Here is a 15,976-nt window from a genome sequence, read left to right as displayed (position 1 = left end):
CCACCCACCACAGTTGTCACTGTTCCACCAACTGTCCCAACTGCAACTCCACCCACCACAGTTGTCACTGTTCCAACTGTTCCAGTTATCTCAACCTTACCTCCTGTTCCAACAACAGCAGTACCAACTGCACCTCCACCCACCACAGTTGTCACTGTTCCACCAACTGTCCCAACTGCACCTCCACCCACCACAGTTGTCACTGTTCCAACTGTTCCAGTTATCTCAACCTTACCTCCTGTTCCAACAACAGCAGTACCAACAGTACCTCCACCACCGACTGGAGTGACTCCAACTTTACCAACTGTTCCACCATCTGTCCCAACTGTACCTCCACCCACCACAGTTGTCACTGTTCCAACTGTTCCAGTTATCTCAACCTTACCTTCTGTTCCAACAACAGCAGTACCAACTGCACCTCCACCCACCACAGTTGTCACTGTTCCACCAACTGTCCCAACTGCACCTCCACCCACCACAGTTGTCACTGTTCCAACTGTTCCAGTTATCTCAACCTTACCTCCTGTTCCAACAACAGCAGTACCAACTGCACCTCCACCCACCACAGTTGTCACTGTTCCAACTGTTCCAGTTATCTCAACCTTACCTCCTGTTCCAACTGTTCCAGTTATCTCAACCTTGCCTCCTGTTCCAACAACAGCAGTACCAACTGCACCTCCACCCACCACAGTTGTCACTGTTCCACCAACTGTCCCAACTGCAACTCTACCCACCACAGTTGTCACTGTTCCAACTGTTCCAGTTATCTCAACCTTACCTCCTGTTCCAACAACAGCAGTACCAACTGCACCTCCACCCACCACAGTTGTCACTGTTCCACCAACTGTCCCAACTGCACCTCCACCCACCACAGTTGTCACTGTTCCAACTGTTCCAGTTATCTCAACCTTACCTCCTGTTCCAACAACAGCAGTACCAACTGCACCTCCACCCACCACAGTTGGCACTGTTCCACCAACTGTCACAACTGCACCTCCACCCACCACAGTTGTCACTGTTCCAACTGTTCCAGTTATCTCAACCTTACCTCCTGTTCCAACAACAGCAGTACCAACAGTCCCTCCACCACCGACTGGAGTGCCGACAACTTTACCAACTCTTCCACCAACGGTCCCAACTGCACCTCCACCCACCACAGTTGTCACTGTTCCAACTGTTCCAGTTATCTCAACCTTACCTCCTGTTCCAACAACAGCAGTACCAACTGCACCTCCACCCACCACAGTTGTCACTGTTCCACCAACTGTCCCAACTGCACCTCCACCCACCACAGTTGGCACTGTTCCAACTGTTCCAGTTATCTCAACCTTACCTCCTGTTCCAACAACAGCAGTACCAACTGCACCTCCACCCACCACAGTTGTCACTGTTCCACCAACTGTCCCAACTGCACCTCCACCCACCACAGTTGTCACTGTTCCAACTGTTCCAGTTATCTCAACCTTACCTCCTGTTCCAACAACAGCAGTTCCAACAGTACCTCCACCACCGACTGGAGTGCCGACAACTTTACCAACTCTTCCACCAACGGTCCCAACTGCACCTCCACCCACCACAGTTGTCACTGTTCCAACTGGTCCAGTTATCTCAACCTTACCTCCTGTTCCAACAACAGCAGTACCAACTGCACCTCCACCCACCACAGTTGTCACTGTTCCACCAACTGTCCCAACTGCACCTCCACCCACCACAGTTGTCACTGTTCCAACTGTTCCAGTTATCTCAACCTTACCTCCTGTTCCAACAACAGCAGTACCAACTGCACCTCCACCCACCACAGTTGTCACTGTTCCACCAACTGTCCCAACTGCACCTCCACCCACCACAGTTGTCACTGTTCCAACTGTTCCAGTTATCTCAACCTTACCTCCTGTTCCAACAACAGCAGTACCAACAGTACCTCCACCTCCGACTGGAGTGCCGACAACTTTACCAACTCTTCCACCAACGGTCCCAACTGCACCTCCACCCACCACAGTTGTCACTGTTCCAACTGGTCCAGTTATCTCAACCTTACCTCCTGTTCCAACAACAGCAGTACCAACTGCACCTCCATCCACCACAGTTGTCACTGTTCCACCAACTGTCCCAACTGCACCTCCACCCACCACAGTTGTCACTGTTCCAACTGTTCCAGTTATCTCAACCTTACCTCCTGTTCCAACAACAGCAGTACCAACTGCATCTCCACCCACCACAGTTGTCACTGTTCCACCAACTGTCCCAACTGCACCTCCACCTACCACAGTTGTCACTGTTCCAACTGTTCCAGTTATCTCAACCTTACCTCCTGTTCCAACAACAGCAGTACCAACAGTACCTCCACCACCGACTGGAGTGCCGACAACTTTACCAACTCTTCCACCAACGGTCCCAACTGCACCTCCACCCACCACAGTTGTCACTGTTCCAACTGGTCCAGTTATCTCAACCTTACCTCCTGTTCCAACAACAGCAGTACCAACTGCACCTCCATCCACCACAGTTGTCACTGTTCCACCAACTGTCCCAACTGCACCTCCACCCACCACAGTTGTCACTGTTCCAACTGTTCCAGTTATCTCAACCTTACCTCCTGTTCCAACAACAGCAGTACCAACTGCACCTCCACCCACCACAGTTGTCACTGTTCCACCAACTGTCCCAACTGCACCTCCACCCACCACAGTTGTCACTGTTCCAACTGTTCCAGTTATCTCAACCTTACCTCCTGTTCCAACAACAGCAGTACCAACAGTACCTCCACCACCGACTGGAGTGACTCCAACTTTACCAACTGTTCCACCATCTGTCCCAACTGCACCTCCACCCACCACAGTTGTCACTGTTCCAACTGTTCCAGTTATCTCAACCTTACCTCCTGTTCCAACAACAGCAGTACCAACTGCACCTCCACCCACCACAGTTGTCACAGTTCCAACTGTTCCAGTTATCTCAACCTTACCTCCTGTTCCAACTGTTCCAGTTATCTCAACCTTACCTCCTGTTCCAACAACAGCAGTACCAACTGCACCTCCACCCACCACAGTTGTCACTGTTCCACCAACTGTCCCAACTGCAACTCCACCCACCACAGTTGTCACTGTTCCAACTGTTCCAGTTATCTCAACCTTACCTCCTGTTCCAACAACAGCAGTACCAACAGTACCTCCACCTCCGACTGGAGTGCCGACAACTTTACCAACTCTTCCACCAACGGTCCCAACTGCACCTCCACCCACCACAGTTGTCACTGTTCCAACTGGTCCAGTTATCTCAACCTTACCTCCTGTTCCAACAACAGCAGTACCAACTGCACCTCCATCCACCACAGTTGTCACTGTTCCACCAACTGTCCCAACTGCACCTCCACCCACCACAGTTGTCACTGTTCCAACTGTTCCAGTTATCTCAACCTTACCTCCTGTTCCAACAACAGCAGTACCAACTGCATCTCCACCCACCACAGTTGTCACTGTTCCACCAACTGTCCCAACTGCACCTCCACCTACCACAGTTGTCACTGTTCCAACTGTTCCAGTTATCTCAACCTTACCTCCTGTTCCAACAACAGCAGTACCAACAGTACCTCCACCACCGACTGGAGTGCCGACAACTTTACCAACCCTTCCACCAACGGTCCCAACTGCACCTCCACCCACCACAGTTGTCACAGTTCCAACTGGTCCAGTTATCTCAACCTTACCTCCTGTTCCAACAACAGCAGTACCAACTGCACCTCCATCCACCACAGTTGTCACTGTTCAACCAACTGTCCCAACTGCACCTCCACCCACCACAGTTGTCACTGTTCCAACTGTTCCAGTTATCTCAACCTTACCTCCTGTTCCAACAACAGCAGTACCAACTGCACCTCCACCCACCACAGTTGTCACTGTTCCACCAACTGTCCCAACTGCACCTCCACCCACCACAGTTGTCACTGTTCCAACTGTTCCAGTTATCTCAACCTTACCTCCTGTTCCAACAACAGCAGTACCAACAGTACCTCCACCACCGACTGGAGTGACTCCAACTTTACCAACTGTTCCACCATCTGTCCCAACTGCACCTCCACCCACCACAGTTGTCACTGTTCCAACTGTTCCAGTTATCTCAACCTTACCTCCTGTTCCAACAACAGCAGTACCAACTGCACCTCCACCCACCACAGTTGTCACTGTTCCACCAACTGTCCCAACTGCAACTCCACCCACCACAGTTGTCACTGTTCCAACTGTTCCAGTTATCTCAACCTTACCTCCTGTTCCAACAACAGCAGTACCAACAGTACCTCCACCACCGACTGGAGTGCCGACAACTTTACCAACTCTTCCACCAACGGTCCCAACTGCACCTCCATCCACCACAGTTGTCACTGTTCCAACTGGTCCAGTTATCTCAACCTTACCTCCTGTTCCAACAACAGCAGTACCAACAGGAGCTTCACCACCGACTACACCAGGCGAGTGGCAATGCATCTGGATTTCATGACAATTATGTTCTCTCCATGCTTTTCTTCATTCCTACAATATTTTGAGGGAGAAATTGTCTTCTGTGTTTTCGACAAACACTTCGCAATTTTAAATGAAAATATTGTTGTGTGTCTTTTACTTTTAACTTTTGACTTCGGTTGATTGTTTCGTCTCTTTTGTTTTTTCTTCCCCACATAATTTGATGACGTCGAAAGATTGCAATTGCTGACGAAATATCTTTTTTTTCAAATACTTCTTTTCTTATAAAACACGACCTTTTCTTGTCCCATTTTAGTTGGTTGCTTTTGTCAACTTCCGAGTGGAGAGATTTTAGCACCGGGTGAGAAGGATTTCCTTTTTTTTAAATTGAACTAACTTTGCACACTGCCGTGTGCCTTTTATTAATATGATGACAAAAAACAACGATAGTATTGTAGATCTAATTATGCTTTGAAATTCAATGTTGGTAGTTACAATGTGAAAAACATGAATGTGTTAGGAACTGCAAATTGTTTCCATCATCAAAAGTTGGAAGGAAATTGCGATTCTTTTGTGCAAATCGGAAATATGAACAATGGCATTGGTATCAGCCTTTGGTTACCAAAAAGGACTCCACGTGGTTGCAAACATTCCGAGAGTAATTGAAGCCAAACTCATGTACTTGATTTGCACAACTCTATTTTTTTGTGATACATCCCACACACACCTACTTGCTCTTTTGAGTTTTACCTGTTGGTCCTCATATGTGGTTTTCTCAATTTATTTCTTACAAGTTGGCCAAATTTCTAAAATCCTCAATTTTTATCCGATTAACTTGAAATTTGAAGAGGATTTGCATACCAGGTCACTGAATTCAACCACCAATTATTTTTGAGGTCATCATAGGCCAAAAACGTATTTTATGGATTTCGCAAGTTTCGTGCTTTGCACGATATATTTCTTGTTTTAATATTGATCTTCCTTGTAGGAGATGTCGTGTACAACAGCACCATTGTCGATGGCCTGTGTCGAATTGCCAAATGCAATGAAAATTGCCAGGTCACAGCCAGTCAAGTACCTTGCATGACTACACCCAAGCCAACTGTGAGCACAGCACCACCATCAGTATCACCGACTATTGGAACACCTGCGGCTGACTGTACAGAACTGATTCCACCACGAATGGTGAGTTCCCAAACTAAACGGACAAATATAAGGGGAGTTCAAAACGTTCTCAGAACGAGAAACTCACAGTACTCCTCGAAAGGTCAACGTTTTATATTTCATTATATTTGTACATGTAATGAATAAAGAAAAGTTTTATTGCTCATGATACATTCACATATTTTGAACAATTTAACAACCTGTTGTAGGTATCTCAATACTATGATTATTATTTTGTTCCTATAACTTATGGAATGCCCCTTCTATAGCACTACTGCAGCCTGGATGGGATAATTATACTGTATTGACAATTATGGCCGAAAATGTTTTCGCACTCATTTATTATTACATGATTATTATTCTTTTGTTTGCCTACTAAGTCGAGACTCATATAAGAGCTAACACATCGAAACATGTAATAAAGGGAGTGGGAGACAAGAGGGGGAGAGAGAGAGAGAGGGAGGCACAACAACAGTGGAGAACAGGGGCATCGGGAGATCTGTGGAAGAGATCTATATAATAATTAATATTAATTATATTCAAGCTACACTGTTAGCCTGAGCTCACCAAAAGAAAAATAAATAAAAATATGTCACCCACAGGGTGAACCGTATCTTGCCAAAATGTGAAAATTCCGTTTTTTCGTCATGACGTCATCAAATGACGTCATAGCGTCAAACTGTTTACAGATCTGGGAAGCACTCATCAAGGGCATTCATATGAGGTATTACTCGATATGGTACCTACGATTTCAAAATTTGACCTTGGGGTCAATAATTTTCGACCTCCAGCGCTAACCATGAAGGTCAAGGCCGATCGCCACCAAAAACTAATCAGCTGAGCGCCGGACCATATACTAGATTCCCATGAAGTTTGGAGACGATCCGATCAAAGTTACTCAAAAAATTAGTGTTTCGTCGACCTCCATGATTGACCACAAAGTGACCTTGACCTTTGACCTTGACCTTCAAAATTTTGTGTGCTGAAGGGTATCTCTATAGGACTCTGATATGCGAAGTTACAGGAGTTTCCAATAATAACTGTGGTCTACAGAGTGATCTAAACGTGAAAAAAAAATGATTAACCACAAACAAAAAAACAAACAAACAGACAAACATACAAGCTGACTAATACATCTTGCAAAAACTTCGTTTTGGCAAGATAAAAAGTAAAAACCAAAATTTCTCTTTCATTCCCCTTTTCTCCTGCCTCTGGAACAAACTCCCCCACTCTCTTCAATCCCACTCCTCCCTTCAGGTCTTTAAAACAGCTGTTCACCACCATCTCTTATCTTCCCCCATCCAAAACCTTGATCTTTTCTACCCCCGCTAATTCACCCCAGATCCACTTTTTTTGAAATTCCAACTTCTTTCCTGGAAGTCCTTGCAGTGTCCATATGTTTTATACCTCTCCCACCTCCCCCCAAGCCCTCTCCCTCCCACAGTTCTCTCGATGTCCCTGCTCTCAAATGCTGTGGTTGTGTCCTTGCCCCTCTCTCCCCATCTTGTCTACCGCTCCCCTTATTTTGTGTTTTATGTGTCGGTTTGACTTTTTGTGTGATTAATGTTCGCTCTTCCATGAGCCTCGATCTTGTATCCAATATATATATATATATATATATATATATATATATATATATATATATATATATATATATATATAGATATATATAGATATATATATAGATATATATATATATATATATATATATATATATGTTTAATATTCGTTAATGAGCAACTACTGGAGCATATTTTTCGTTCACTTCAGGGGGATGATAAGGATGTCAACATTAATGGAGGAAAGTTCAACCATCTAAGATTTGCAGATGACATCGTTGTCATCGTAGAAAGCTTTGAGAAGATTGAAACTAGTAGAGGAATAGAAAAGAGAAACAAGAAAGAGCAATCAGATATTGTGTGGTGTGGTGTTTATTACCTCCACCACCAAAGACGAATGCAGGTTATGTTTTCACCCCTGTATGTTTGTCTGTCTGTCTGTGAACAAGATATGTCAAAAAGTTGTGGACAGATTTGGACGAAATTTGGCGTAGAGGTAGCGTATGTGACAAGGACGAAATGATTAGATTTTGGTGAAGATCTGTATCTGGATTGGGCTCATATCATTTTAAAAGTGATTCTTCACCATTGAGTGATCGGGCCAAAAACGATACATGGCACGATATCTGAAAAAAAGTGTGATATTTAAAAAAGTTGTGGACGAGTTATGACCAAACTTGGGGTTAGTTCGTTAGGTGACAAGAACAAGCAATTCGATTTTGTTTCAGGTCCGAATCCAGATCCCATTAGTGAGTTGTTTCAGGCCCATTAGTGGGATATAAAACAAACTGTTCAGCCTGGCGGAGGTATGCGCTCCACCGAGTGCCGTTCTCGTTAGCAGCTGTGATTGTGTGCTTTATTGACGACGTAGATTTATGTTCAATCCAATACGGCTTCCAAAAATACGTGACCAATGACGTCATTAATTTAATTCTCCCATAGCATTTTTGTGGAGATCATGCTCAAGAAATTTCAAACTGATCGGATCAAGCGTTGTACTGGAAGGCACCGATGACGATCAAGCGAAGGCACCGATGACATCATCCTGAATATATGTTGTTCCCCATGGGGAGTACTTGACAATGAGAAATGTTTCATTTTTTTCCATGGAGCGGTTTTGGAGATATAGAGATGCAGTTTTTCGTTTTTCCCAAGATGGTGCCCATACCACGTGACACTTGACGTCATAATTATCATTAAAAAATTATACTGGAGGAGGCACTCATATGGTGAAAAATTCTTGGCAATCAGATCGACGGTTGCAGAGAAAAGCATACACATTCCGTGCGGACAAACAAACAGACAAACAAACAGACAGACAGACAAACGGACCCAAATGCAATACCCTCTCCTCTGGCGAGGGTAAAAAAAAGAAAAGAAAGAAGTGGATGATTATACCTAGGGCAAAGCTTTACCCTGAAGGAAAAGAATCAAGAACAAGAAATGAAGAGAAGAATCATACTTGGATGGAGACAATGTGGAATGCTCAGCAACATGATGAGAGGTAGCTTACCAAAATGTCTGTAAAACAACATTTTCAATTAGTGTTGTTCCCACTATCATCTCCGGGGCAATCACCTGGACGTTAACAAAAATGGGGAAAAAGTTAACAGCAGCACAACACAACAAGGAACGAAATATGTTAGGACAGAAAGACAAATAAATGGGTCAGAGAACAAGCCAAACTCAGGATATCTTAGAAGTAATCAACCTCGGGAAATGTAAATATATATATAAATACAGGGTGAGTCAAAAGTAGCACCCGATTTCTGTTTATATATATATATATATTTCTGTCAGTTGATTGTTTGTTTGACATTTGTATTACAGTGTACAAGAAGGTATAAATAAAAGAATGACATGTTTATCTTTATCAGCTTTCGAAAGTTTATCAGCTTTCGGCTTGATGAAAACTTTCCCGGAAAGTGGATCGGCCGCCGCAGTCCGATCGAGTGGCCGGCACGCTCCCCAGACCTTACACCTCCAGATTTCCTTATTTGGGGGCTCATGAAAGACCTTGTTTATCGTGAAAAGCCTCGTACCATTCAGGAATTGAAGGCTCAAATCACTGCAAAGTTTGAGGAAATTGATATCGAACTCTGCAAGCGTGTGTGCCACTCTGTGCCTGCTCGGCTGCAATTGTGCATCGATCACGAGGGAGGGCACTTTGAAAATTGCAAGTAAAACAGCTTGGTACACTTCCGTAATAATTTTCCCCCGAATAAATGGTTAGATAAACATGTCATTCATTTATTTATACCTTCTTGTACACTGCAATACAAATGGCAAACAAACAATCAACTGACAGAAATATATACAGTCACGTGTAAAAGTAAGTAAACCCCATGTAAAGTTTTGACTTTTTCAACATATTTCAACATACAGCTATTTGATCGTCATTTCAACAATATTGATAGATAAAGGTGATATAATATAACAAATATCATGAAACATCTACATTTTGTTGTGCATTGTATAATTTAAATAAACATAGATGCAAATTTCGCATGTGGAAAAAGTAAGTACACCCCTACATTTATCACTACTTCAAATACCTGATATTAGAATCAGGTGCACCAGCTCAGGTGCAAATGATTAGAACATCGTTAGAGAGTATCTTGGAGGAACCTGTCTTATTTAAACCTCAGACATTTAGTTTGGTTTGCTCTTTGTTGTTGAAGTGTGCGGCGTCACCATGCCTAGATCAAAAGAACTCTCTGAGGCCTTCAGAAAGAAGGTTATAGATGCCTACGAGTCTGGGAAGGGATTTAAAAAGATCTCCAAACAATTTGAAATCAATCATTCGACTGTCCGGAAGATCGTCTACAAGTTGAGAAGATTCCAAACAACTGCCAACTTGTTCAGGCCAGGCCGCCCCAGCAAGTTCAGCCCGAGAGCAGACCGCAAGATGCTGAAAGAAGTCTCTAAGAACCCCAGAATGTCATCACGGGACCTACAGGTAGCTCTTGCCACTGTTGATGTCAAAGTGCACATGTCTACCATTACAAAGAGGCTGCACAAATTTGATCTAAATGGGAGGTGTGCCAGGAGGAAACCTTTGCTGTCCAGAAAGAACATCAGGGCAAGACTAAAGTTTGCCAATGAACACCTAGGCAAAGACCAGCACTTCTGGAACAATGTGCTCTCGACAGATGACTCAAAGGTAGAGCTATTTGGCCACAGTACCAGAAGACATTTGGGCGAAAACCAAAGACAACATTTGACCACAAGAACCTGATACCAACTGTAAAGATTGGTGGTGGAAATATTTTGGTTTGGGGGCAGCTTTGCTGCATCAGGGCCTGGGCAGGTCTCCATCATAGAATCCACGATGAATTCTTCCTTGTACCAGAGGGTGTTTGAGGATAATGTGAGGCCATCTGTTGGAAAGTTGAAGCTCAACCGAAGGTGGACCTTGCAACATGACAATGACTCCAAACATACCAGTAAATCCATGAAGGAATGGCTGAAAAGAAAGAAATGGATGGTTCTGGAATGGCCAAGTCAAAGCCCGGATCTAAATCCCATCGAGATGTTATGGGGGGGATTTGAAACGAGCTGTGCATGCAATAAACCCCTCAAACATCGCACAGCTGAAAGAATTCTACATGGAGGAGTGGGCAAAAATTTCTCCCAGTCGATGTCAGAGACTAGTAGACAGTTATAGGAAACGCCTACTTGAGGTTGTTTCTGCCAAAGGGGGCAATACCACCTATTAGAGCCAAGGGTGTACTTACTTTTTCCACTTGCGAAATTTGCATTTATGTTTATTTAAATTATACAATGGACTACAAAATGTAAATGTTTCATGGATTTGTTATATTATATCACCTTTATCTATCAATATTGTTGAAATGAAGATCAAATAGCTGTATGTTGAAATATGTTGAAAAAGTCAAAACTTTACATGGGGTGTACTTACCTTTTCACGTGACTGTATATATATATATAAACAGAAATCGGGCGCTACTTTTGACTCACCCTGTATATATATATATACATATATATATGTATGTATGTATGTCCCAGAGAGGATAATAACGCAACCCCTCTTGCCGCACCTGGGCAGAGTGGTGCACTCGTTGCCTGAAACTAGTCCCATGCAATTGATATTGAACCAAACTGTGAAGATCCGTGAAGGTGAATTGTATAATACTTTCGACGGCAAGGATGAGGGAGTTGAGTGGACAGAGGAGGTGAAAATCTATACATTTTGTGTCGCATGTTGTGACTATAGTGTGGTCATTCTTGTTTTGAGGCGAGGAGAGGGAATAGGATAATGTTGAAGAGACATAAAACATGAAAATTTGGAGAAAAAAAAAAGGTTCAAACTATAAACAGGCTCAAAACCGAGACTATTTTGCTCCCGGTTATCCGAGGAGTAGGCTTAAACTACACAAAACGAGTTCGACAGTATAGCACAACAGGATATGATTTAACATGGAAAATTGTACGAAAACGCAAACAGCAAAACAGGGACGAAAATATAACAGAAAAACGCAATGGATCAGGTTTGGAAAACTTGACTTTGATTTAGGTGGAGGGAGCAGCTACAGATTCGACCAACATGTGGAGCAACCCGGAACCGGAAGTCAAGAAGCATTTCATCATACACTACTGCTAAACATCTCGTCTAACAAGAGGAAATGTTTGGTTTAAATGCTTTACTCAAGTCCCACATCACTTGTATTGGCCATTAAAAGAGCAACATGTTTGTACTGACTTTGGTTCTTCTTCACCCTTCAGGCTGGAGAAACATGGACCGAGAATTGCAATACCTACACTTGCATTGGCAACGGCAAGGACGTTTCAGTGACACCAAAGTCCTGTCCTGATGTGGTGGAGCCACCATGTGCCTCCGGAAAGAAAGCCACTAAGGTGTTGGATGCTGATGGCTGCTGCTTTCAGTGGCAATGCGGATGTAAGTTTGCTTTTCATTGATTGAGTGTCCCACATCATGACTGCATAATAGGTGTCCACTTTTGAAAAGTTTGTTGTGCCTGTTAAATACAAGAGCACAGGTTCAAAAGAGACGGCAAGATAATTAAGAAATTTTATCCAACGGTTGGAAGCAATGGCTAACATGTTGCATAGCCCATCTCTTGTGGTTTTATGCAACTTTTGTTTCGTACAAGATGGCCTGCATACTTTCACAGACTTTTGCAAAGAGATATTCCTCACCCAACTCTCTTATTTGTGGGTGACTGTGTTTACTTGCTTCCTTCCTTCCTCTCCCTCTTCTTCTTCTTCTACATCTGTTTCTTTATTCTCTTGCTTATTGTGTCGAATAGTTGTCCCATCGCCCTATTGTTAGTTCATTCTCATATGAACATATTGTCATATTGTCTGTTTCACCTTCCTTTTCGTTGAGCCGAGACCTCAGAGATAAGTAAAAAAAAAATCCATTCGTCAAAGGCACAGGCATGTCGTTATGAAGTTTAATATCCGACTTTTCCATGACGCAAAACATATGGTACATTGCTTGTGGTGGGGTGGCACCCACTGGCCATCTTTGTCCGACGTGACACAAAGACAATAAATTGGGCAATGGTTGGATGTTGTATGACCACCTCAAGCAACGAGTTGTGGTTTGTTTATGGTATTGCAGTGTGCGGTGGATCCTTTTCCCTGTTTCCTGGACTCAAATCAATTGTCCCTTCCTCCACCAGGTGCCTGCATGAGTAATGATAACTCAAAAATGAAAACCTTTGACGGCGTTATCTTCGATTATCCTGGTAACTCCTGCTCGTACATCTTGGTTCAGGAGATCAATAGCGTGTTTGACTTGTCCGTGGAAATGATTAATTATTTCTGTGACGCACGAACCACTGTCTGCTCTGGAGGCCTCAATATCAACTTCAGGGGGAATTCCATCAAAGCTTTGATTCTATCATCTGGAGAGACACAGGTGAGTTGGACGCTGGTCTTGCACATGGTATTATTGAGCACATGTTATTCCAGATCATATGTTTTGTGACGCACTTCACTAAACCGACTTCTTTCCCCTACAGTTCCAAAGAAATCAAGCGGAGATTCTGAAGATGCCTTTTAACGAGGACGGCTTTGTGGGTTTTGTGAAGAATAATGCCCATTATATCAAAATGCCTGAGATAAAGGCTTCGGTCATGCTTATGGGCCAAAGTTTCAGCATTGATTTGCCAAATGCCATATTTAATGGCAACACTGAAGGGCTGTGTGGTACGTAAAAGTGCTTATTTTACACAAAGTTCCACAGTGTAGATTTCCTATTTCATCTAGGCTAACCGCAGGTAAATGTTCTCATTATGAGAGCCATTATACATATATATCTATGTATGCAGATCTAAATGAAATTTCGCATGTGTATATATATATATATATATATATATATATATATATATATATATTATTATATATATTATTATATATTATTATGTTATATTTTTCAAAATAAAAGAAGTGTGTATAATTCATAAGGAAATTTTGTTTTTATCATCTACAGTTCATTAGACTCAGAATCATAATGAAAGGAATTGATTTAGGTTTTGGAAAGGGTCCAATTGTGTACAAAATGCAAACCCTTTCATCATGCTCTCTCTTTAAAGCCATAAAGGCACTGTTTTCGGCCGAAGCGCAAGGCAATACTGTGCCAATGTGCAGCTATAAAGTGTGTGCAAACGTTGTCTTGAGGATATGTAAGCAGATACCACAGGACAAATTCAGGACAGATGAGGCAGGCTATTGCCAATCTGATACAGGCGTGTCCATTTTTTTCTGGGGACTGCCTCAACACATTGCCTGATACCTGGAATGCAAATGCTTAATATTGCTGCCTTTGGTTCGATTCAAACTCGCATTTTCGGAAATGCCAGTTCAGAATCCTGATCACTCGGACTATTGCCAGTGGCTTAGACTCTCACTGTACCCATCTATGTGTAGCACATTTTCCAAGTACAGCACATTTTCCAAGTACAGCACATTTTCCAACTCTTTCGCAATCTGTGTGGCTAATCCCACAATGTTGGAAGCCTCTTGGCAATAATATTTTGACCAAGCAATCCACAACATATTTCTGTGTATATCACGTGGTGGCTTTTAATGTTAGGTTGCCGTACATACACCATAACATATCCTTTTCACAGTGAAGTATCGTGATCGCCTTGCGATATCCTTGCTTCTCCAACTCCGCAGGAACCTGTACCAACTCCACCACGGACGACTGTGTCTGGCGTGATGGCTCTGTGGAGAAGGAAGATTGCTGTGCTAATACAGCAATGGACTGGGTGGTCCCAGATGCCACCAAAGCTGGATGCCAGCTGGCACTCCCTGAGGAGAACCATTTATGTGTGCCACCTCCCACACCCCCTCCATCATGCACCCAGCCGGAAGGACAATATTGCGAATTGATCAGGAATGAGTGAGTCCCTCCATTTTTTATCCCTTAAACACTCCATGTTTATCAGAATAATTTCATGCAACGATTGGATCTTGTCCTAACTAGTCATTTTCCAACAGTGACTTTATTTTTGGTTTTATTCTCATTTGGCTTGTGTATTTGTCTGTTCGGCTCAAACTCTCCCTCAAATCTTCATTAAATGTATTATAGAGCCTTCATGTTCTCCCAGATGTATCAGGGCACAATGGATTAACCATTTATCTTTGATTCATTGAGGCCCTGTGCTCATTTTAGTCGATAATGAAATGATCAAAGATAATTAAGTACCAATTAAATTTTTGGAAATTACTTTAAATGCCCCTCAATCCCACAGGCCTCGGGTGGCCGCCTCCCTTTCCCCTCACCCTTTGTTCCCCCATGGGTCTGAAGAGTAAGCGAGTAATTGCCCCAGCACTCCAGAAGTGCGTAACATCAATTTTTGTGCACGAGCCAAGGCCCCAAAATCCCCTTATTGATATCATCGTAGGTGGCACATTCCAATGATGTTTTTTGAGTTCCTACATGCCTCTGGCAGGGTAACCCAGTCAGTGTAGTAGCTTATTGTCATTTACCATCACATTTTGATATTCTATGAGCATAAATTACTAAATATATATATGATATAGCATGTATGAGTGATGTATGTTAATCTATCCAAGTCCATATGCTCTTGCAGCAACTATTCGTTGTGAACCATCGTATTATTTATATTTCAATAAAGTTCATGAGACATGATTTTAATGTTTGTCCATCACACATTCAATCTCCTGCTCGTGTAACTATTCATAATTGTGAACCATTCATTTATAATTAACTATTCGAGTAACAATTCATAATTCAATTATTCTCGTCACCATTCATGAAAACCATAACTCTAGTAACCATTCATAATTCAATTATTCTTGTAACCATTCATAAAAGCCATAACTCTAGTAACCATTCATAATGCATTCATTGTAGTAACCATTCATAAAAGCCATAACTCTAGTAACCATTCATAATTCATTCAATCTTGTAACCATTCATAAAAGCCATAACTCCAGTAACCATTCGTAATTGTGAGCGGTCAATTTGTTCACATGTCCACAAATTATGAGTAATTGGTAATTTATGTGCACGTTTTTATGAGTAATGTATGTCAATCCATCATAGTCATTCTGCTCAAGCAACCATTGCTGATACGTTTCAAAAATTGTACATGCCATGTAACAAAATTGTTGAATAATTGGAAGAGGTGACTATTTTCTGCTCATCTGATGATTACTTGAAACAGGTTTTCCTGTAACAGTTGTTCAATGATCATTCTTTTCAGTAGGTTTATTATAAGTTTTACCTGGTTGCATGAGCAAGTGAATTGTTCAGTAAATCTGTTTTAGAACTGCACT

The 15,976-nt window shown here is 42.6% G+C and overlaps 1 protein-coding gene across 1 annotated transcript in view; it reads left to right on the top strand.

Moving 5' to 3' along the window:
- Window positions 1-987: 987 nt before the first annotated feature.
- LOC137427608 (uncharacterized) overlaps window positions 988-15,976 on the top strand; it is a gene marked incomplete at its 5' end in the record, with an annotated part of 34,261 nt that continues 19,272 nt past the window's right edge. The window contains 8 exons of the mRNA XM_078777280.1: window positions 988-3,265; window positions 3,575-4,465; window positions 4,771-4,815; window positions 5,443-5,639; window positions 11,924-12,098; window positions 12,847-13,085; window positions 13,189-13,375; window positions 14,348-14,573. Coding sequence (XP_078633406.1) covers window positions 988-3,265; window positions 3,575-4,465; window positions 4,771-4,815; window positions 5,443-5,639; window positions 11,924-12,098; window positions 12,847-13,085; window positions 13,189-13,375; window positions 14,348-14,573 — 4,238 coding nt within the window. The remainder of the gene's footprint in view (window positions 3,266-3,574; window positions 4,466-4,770; window positions 4,816-5,442; window positions 5,640-11,923; window positions 12,099-12,846; window positions 13,086-13,188; window positions 13,376-14,347; window positions 14,574-15,976) is intronic.

This window comes from Myxine glutinosa, chromosome 5, assembly GCF_964187855.1.
Source record: "Myxine glutinosa chromosome 5, kmMyxGlut1.1, whole genome shotgun sequence".
Classification (NCBI taxonomy): Eukaryota; Metazoa; Chordata; class Myxini; order Myxiniformes; family Myxinidae; genus Myxine; species Myxine glutinosa.
The sequence above is the reverse complement of the archived record's forward strand: the minus strand, read 5'-3'. Positions and strand labels throughout refer to the sequence as shown.